We start from the raw sequence: 7,500 nt of genomic DNA, 5'->3' as shown, positions 1-7,500 counted from the left end.
AGGATTAACGGATGCTCTACCCATTAATCTACAAGAACTCCTAAAGGAGTCAGATTCAGGAGTTTGTGTACAGTTCATGTAGCTCACCGGGTTTTACCTAAGAGTAAATTCATCCTGTTGAAGGTTCTGTTGAGGTGGTTTGCACTCTGAGCATCAAAAGAACCTGGCAACAAGGTTGTTCCCAGTGTCTTGCAACACCCAAAATGCATAACAGTACTCAAAACAACGCTTTTATTTCGTTTCCAGAATTGATAAATTCTAGTGATAATTCTGTAGACAGGTAGATATTCAATTTTTTTGTTAACAAATCGAATGACTTTTAAACTTAGTAGAGAATAATTTGCGGTCGCCATAGTCACTTTGATCGGCACCCAAAATTCAGCCGGTGATCATCCGTTTCTCAAGCATTGATTTTCACCAGCAGCCAGCACTTAGCGACATCCATGAGCTCATTGAGTAGAGCATTCTACCATTGTTTCACAGGTCATAGGTTGGCGACCTGCCTAGGACTCTAATTTTTCAGGTGTCCTTTCGCTTGTTGCCAAGCAATTGAGATATGTCCAGGTTTGACCCTAATTAGATGCATGCAGATTTCAATAAGCGTCACAAAGTGTCCCCTTGCTCTTCTTGCCAACTTCAACATCACTCGTGTCTTGGACTACAGACAATTTACGTCACAAATTGTCCCCCAAATGCTGCTCTTTAAGTATAGATTAACTGCTGCATTTACCCAAAGCTAAAAATAACGCTAACCTTTACCCTTACCTTATTGTTGAAAATAGGTAGCAAATGCTTAGACTTAAAGGGACACTTTGTGTTGAATGTCAAAATTGGACGTGCATCTAATTAGGATCAAACCTGGACATACATGTAGGGGAAGCAACTGAGCCTGCTTCTTAGGATATTTTTGACTACTATTTTTATTATTCTTTCATTGTAGCGTTCAGGCAGCACTTCCAGTACCCCCATGACTATGCGAGTGCAGGGAACGTCAGGTGTACATCCCTATGGGCCTAGCGTTCCCAGAGCAGGACTGGTACCTGGTGCTGCTGCAGCCTTGGAACAAGCGAGACGAAGGCAGGATGCTAAGAACAGAAGAAGGTTTGTTTGACACAAAAACAACAGAGCTGCTCAATAAGCATCTCCAAATTTGCTGAACTCCTGTCTAAAACATGATCAGGGATGGGATTACAGGGTTGGTGTATACCTGACCTTTCAAGGGAGGTGGTTGTGTAAACTTTTTGCTCATTGTATTTCGCTGATGTCCCTCTTGAAATGTAGACTAATAATAATAATAAGACTTCAAAAGGATTGTAAGCAATTCCAGTTGAAATGAAAAAGGATTTGTCCAACTCTAAATTTTGAAGATACTTACTAGCACAAATATGAAATAGATGTACTGGAAATTATTTTCGGTTACCAAAGGCAGAAAGTTCAAAAAAGCACTTCTGTTTCTTCATATAAAACACGATCGTTCAACTGCGTAGTAACCTGGCACAATATCTCATGTTTGCGTGCACGCATCATCGCTCGCGTTTCCTGAAAATGCTGGTTGGTAAATGATTGTCTTTTGTTCTGTATTCAGACCTGGCTGATTTAAATGCTTTTGCAAACTTCGTAGTGTTTGGTTTATGAGTTGTTGTTTTTTTTGTCATGTGAGATATTATAAATCAAGGACCAATTAAACCTTATACATTTCGCATTGTTTTTGAAGTCATTTTCAAAGATTGACTCCAGCTTCTGTGATGTTGTGCTTATCCTCTAAAGCCCTTTATCCCTATTAAAACAACGAAACAGGTTAGTTTGAGGTTTACATGTTCAATTTTCCAAGAACTTTTTCGAAACTCTAGGACAAAATGCCAGCATATACAACTGCTGAACCACAAAACTATTAAGCGCTTGAGGCCCTGATTTTTTTGTGTATCCACAGTTCCAGAAATCGAAGAATAGAATTAGATTAGTATCCCATGAAAATTTAACAAAGAAATTAAGACATTGCCTTTTTGCCATCAAAAATGGGGGGTCGACTTATACATGGGATAGACTTAAATACACGGGTAAATATGGTAAGTCTTAATTTCATTCTCACTGCTACTGGTAGCCCTTTTTTGTCACAGCAAGGAATATCTCAACGGCCTTCATTTGTGTACTCAGAATTAGTGAAATGTTGTTGTCTTTAGTTTCTCTCACGCCAATGGTGTAAGTACTTGGGTCACCCCTTGATGATTAAAATGTCCTTTGTTGCTACGTTTTGGGTCTTGTCACTACTCTGCCTCTTGGAAGGCCTCTTTAATGTACATTAATAATAATAATAATAGTGTCAAGCTAATCGACGTCACCAAATACAGCAACGATACAGCTAAACAAGGTTGAACCGGAAAGCATACATTGTATGATGATTTCATTATTTGCATGAGCTGTATTTATGATGGAGAATGGAAACCTTGAAATGAATGTGATTGCGAGCATACATTGTACATGTTGTTATTTTACTAAGCATTTTAGTGTTGTAGATGGTGATTTATTTAGTTTAAATCACTGCTGTTCATTCTCCTTTAGGAAGAAAAAAATGGCAGATAAGATCTTGCCTCAAAGGGTAAGTTTACAAAATTGTGAATAGTAACTTTGGTGAAAATAACATTGATGATGATAATTATCACTTTTAGATCAGTTTAGGTCAATCTATAGCAGTTTTTCCCTGACAAATGATTGGGTTACATTTTCTAATTAACTTATCGAATGTGGTTCAGCGTTGTCTATGCTTTCATGTTGTGGACTCACGAGGCACAGACAAATATCATTCTCGATAAGAGTACAGACAACGCTGAACCAAATTTGATTTATTTTTTACCACAATATTCAACATCAAACAAAATACCTCCCATATTTACAGTGTATTTCAGAGCGTGACCAGGATGGTGACGCAAATAGAGACCAAGCGTTGTCTATAACTTCTTGCAATATGATTGGTTTATTTCCCAAAATGAGCATTTTTGATTGGCTATACAATTGTGTGACACTTTGACATGAGTATGAAGTGAGCAGCTTTGTCTAGACTCTTATCGACAACGGCAGATTAGCCAATCAGATCGTGAGATTACAAGCTTAAGCAATCTTGGTAAAAAGAAACTTTGGTGCTGCCTGGGTGAGGAGTAACACACATTTAAAAAACTTGTGTTTTACCAAGTGAGTTAAGGGAATTAACCCATTGCCTCCGAAGAGTGAGACTTTACTTTAGAGTTTACTCACCAATGGGAGCCACTTTACATGTACATGTAGGAGTCAATGGGTTAATTACTCTAAGATAAATTTGTGAGCCGGTATTTCAAGCAGTAGCCCTTGGCCAGAGCAAACGTTAGTTTTTCGTTAGTCCTTGGAACATGTCAAGATCATAAATGCATGTTTGAGAAATAATAGATTACAAATGCATAATTAGCACTCATTGAGATCCCACTCATTGGCCGAATTTATACTAGAGACAAATTTTCTGTCAGAGACGAATTATCTGTCTAAGTATAAATTCAGTACGAATTCGTCTGTTAGCACGTCTCAGTTTAAATTTGTTACGAATTCGTCTGTTAGCACGTCTTCAAGACGTGCTAACAGACGGATAAATCGTCTTAGATGGATGATCTGTCTCAAAATTTATATCTAGACAGAAACGTAGACGATTTTCGATGAAGTTTCCACGTGAGAGGGACTGGTTTCTATATTTTCTCAGGGTTTCCTGGGATGCCTACCGGTATTTCAACACCGAAACACCTGTCATGTAACACACGTAACATGTAACGTATCTGTAGACAAAATACTCGTCAAAATTCGTCTTCGGATTTATACTTAGACAAATTATTTGTCTGATGGATTATCTGTCTAGAAGGATAATTTGTCTCTAGTATAAATTCGGCCATTTTCGGAAAAAATTCACCCAAAGTGTAATTACATGTAGATGTGCACCCAATTTTGACATACAACACTTTTAAGTGTAAGCCTTTGCTACCTATTTCCAACCATAAGGTAAATGTAACTTAGGTTAGCGTTTAATGTTGGCTTAGGGTAAATGCAGCCGTTTATCCTTACTCGAGGAGCAGCATTAATAATTTCGAGGACACTTCGACTTTAGCTACGTGTACCTGTTTTCCAAGGCACGAGTGATGTTGAAGTTGGGGAAGAGAGCATGGTGACACTTTGTGATGTTTATTGAAATCTGTGTGCATCTAATTAGGGGCATTTCTCAAAATATCTCCAGGTGATCTGGTGGTGTAATTTGGAGGAATAGGAAGAAACATTTTAACGCTGTATCCCACAACCGCTTGCGGCCTTAGGTCTTGTTTCCAAATTTCCTGCAGTACATGTATATCCATCGCCAAAACTCAACAGCTTATTCCGTGTCTCCAACATTTCCTGTTACTGAATGAACATTCAAGTAAAACCAATGAGAGCTAACCTTGCCTCTGCCATGTTGAATTCGAAAATAACATTCAAGGCTGCATGCGGTTGTGGGATACGGCGTTAAAATGTTTCTTCCCAGTCCTCCGAATTACGTCACCAGATCACCTGGCTGAAGCTCAATGGCTTGGCTATTAGGATCGGCTGATAGAAGAGTGATAGAACATACCTTGTTGTAACGGGATGGTCATTGCTAAAGAGCACCTGTCAGGTGACTTTTTTCCAAGATTGCTAACCTTGATCTCTGACAGGGCAATAATTAATATTAAGTCTTCTTCAAACAAGTTGTTCATGATTCCTTTTTTTTTTCTAGGTGCGTGACCTTGTCCCAGAGTCACAAGCATATATGGACCTTCTAGCATTTGAAAGAAAACTTGATGCAACAATAATGCGCAAAAGATTGGACATTCAAGAGGCCTTAAAAAGGCCGATGAAGGTAGAGCAGTGATTTAAGCGAGGATTCCTTTTTGGCACATGTACCTTCTCCTTGGTGAATTGATTGCACTGACATAACTTTGATTAGCAAGATTAAAATAATTTCTAAAATAATTAGGATAGTACGCACTCTCTCATTGGTCAGTAGCTGTGTTTAGATGAGAGTATGGAAACATGGCTGTGACATCATACAAAAATTAATTTTGATTGGTCATTTAGTCAGACATGTGTTTTGATTGGCTGGTAGGAAATATGAGCATGTATCAAGAAAATCTGTTTCAGTCAAGATGTAAAAAAAACACCATTATTTTTTCTTCATTTGTCGAGTTATCTTTGAGAAATATTTTGTAAATGCAATATATAGAGGACTTTTTTCCGTGTTTCCATAACCTCATCTAAACACTTGGGGGAGTTGGGGGAATTCTCTCAACTCCCAGGAGTGTTTAGATGGGGCTATGGAAAACATCCTCTATTGCTTAATTTTTGAATAAACCCTGCTCTTGACTATTGCAATTAAAGACGTCACCACCTTCATCTATTAAAGCATTAATAATAATAACCATAATAATAATAATAATAATAAAAACAATATTTAAAGAGGATATCACCAAGCTAACACTAAGTTAATTAGGGTGGTCCTCTATCTACATAACTACAATTTAATATGCGGAATAAGAACTAAAGTGTAAAAAAATCAACATACAAGGATAAAAAATAGAATAATAATATATATTTATACTAGAATATATTAATTATAAACAATACCGGCCACATATTTTTAAAACTTTTCTAGGCTATAGTATCTAGCATCCCCAGATAAACCGTTCCAAGCATGTACTCCCCTGTACTGGAAAGACCTTTGTCCTGTCTGAGAAGATAGCTTAGGTATAAACAGGTTTCTATTTGCAGCAAATCTTGTGTTAATCTGGTGTTTATCTTTAAAGGGGCTAGGTCGCGCTATTTTAGGTAATTTTGTTTAATTTTGTTAATTATGAGCTCTAAATGTCAAATTGGCAGAGCAAGAGTCTTTCATTTGCAAAATCACGGCCACATATCAACTGAGAATGATTTTCCAGCTGTGTAAATGACATTTTGATATAGACTGATATAAATTTGAAAAAAGGTGGGCCGACGTTTTTCAAATTTACCCAAATTCGATCCATTTCAATCCTCTCCAGTTTTGACCATCCATGTCCCTTCTTGGCTTCCCTGTGTTTTGTTAGAGTTCTTCTATAGTTTTGAACAGTTATTTTGATATTTTAGTTAATTCCATGAGATTTGATCAGTGATGAAATTGCCTAAAATTGCGTGACCTAGCCCCTTTAACATACTCAAACCTATTACGTAGATAATTAGGGCTAGATTTATTAATGGTTTTATACATCATTATGGACGTAAAGTAATCTATACGTTGATTTATAGTCATCCAGTTTAATTTGGAGAACAGCTCAGACGATGGGACATCCTGGGGACGCTTGATATTAAGAATGACTCTTGCCACGTATTTCTGTAAATAAGGATCCGGTCTAAGTTGTGCTGTGATGACGCACCCCAGATAACACATGCATAATCAATAATAGGTTGGATTAGGGACTTGTAAAACGACTGCCTCACGCATTCACCCCTACAATGTAAAGCAGTCCCCATTAATGAGAAAAATCATTTTCGGTGTTAAATGAAGTAAAATCTTAAAGTATCGCTCTCAGGAAGGAAAGGGATAAATGTACATGTAGTTTTATTTGTTCTCCTGCAAGTCCATGTTGAAAAATGAGTTCCATGCACGTGCACATCAGTTAGTCATATGAATTAATGGTTTGTTGAGTACATTTACATGGCATTATCACAATAAAATTATTTCGGATCCATACTTTTTTTGTTCTCTTATTGCTCTGATTGTTTATACATTTGTTTTTGTTTCCTTGAGATTAACTTTTCATTTTACATGCAGCAAAAGAAAAAGTTGAGAATTTATCTGACTACCAACTTTTACATGCCAAGACCAGAAACCGAAGTAAGTAATTTGCATTTCTTTCATGTGTGCTAGTATTATTATATGGCACATCTTTCTCTCTTAAATTTTTTTGATTGGCTCTGATCATTGCATAATTCTAGCCAATCAGTTATGATTGATTTTGACCAAACAAGGTTATCCATGTACATGTAGGATTATGTTATACTATTATAAACATTGGATATCAACCTTGCAATAATAGCAAAAATATTGGAGGTCGAATGAAGGATGAATGATGCTTGGTAAAGTTATGGCACAATGCCATTTACAGAGGGTAGCAATTCTCTTAGAATGTTTTGATTGTCTTGCATAATAAATCAATATTGATGAGTTTAGCTCTTTCATATGTGTCTCAGAGGTTCCATATGCTTAGAACTTCCGTTGGCCTTGACAGTTTAACTATTTCTTTGTGTCATTCTTGATTCTTTTGGGGCTATTACTTTTCCAAATAGAAATAATTTTATGCAAAACATTTTGGATTTCCTGTTCTTTAGAGACTGATTGCATTTTCTGAATCAGCGGAAAAGAATTCTGTTGGCTGTGCCCCCAGTAGCGCACTAAATTGAATTAACAGGAAACTGTTTATAAAGAATACACATATGCATTCT

At 36.9% G+C, this 7,500-nt stretch overlaps 1 protein-coding gene across 1 annotated transcript in view; it reads left to right on the top strand.

Annotated features, from left to right (window-relative positions):
• Positions 1-7,500, top strand: part of LOC138013053 (SWI/SNF-related matrix-associated actin-dependent regulator of chromatin subfamily D member 1-like) — a 26,258-nt gene that overhangs the window by 2,330 nt on the left and 16,428 nt on the right. The window contains exons 2-5 of the mRNA XM_068860018.1: positions 941-1,101; positions 2,560-2,596; positions 4,760-4,882; positions 6,830-6,892. Coding sequence (XP_068716119.1) covers positions 941-1,101; positions 2,560-2,596; positions 4,760-4,882; positions 6,830-6,892 — 384 coding nt within the window. The remainder of the gene's footprint in view (positions 1-940; positions 1,102-2,559; positions 2,597-4,759; positions 4,883-6,829; positions 6,893-7,500) is intronic.

Source organism: Montipora foliosa, chromosome 8, assembly GCF_036669935.1.
Source record: "Montipora foliosa isolate CH-2021 chromosome 8, ASM3666993v2, whole genome shotgun sequence".
Taxonomy (NCBI): Eukaryota; Metazoa; Cnidaria; class Anthozoa; order Scleractinia; family Acroporidae; genus Montipora; species Montipora foliosa.
This window is presented reverse-complemented; position numbering and strand designations above follow the sequence as displayed.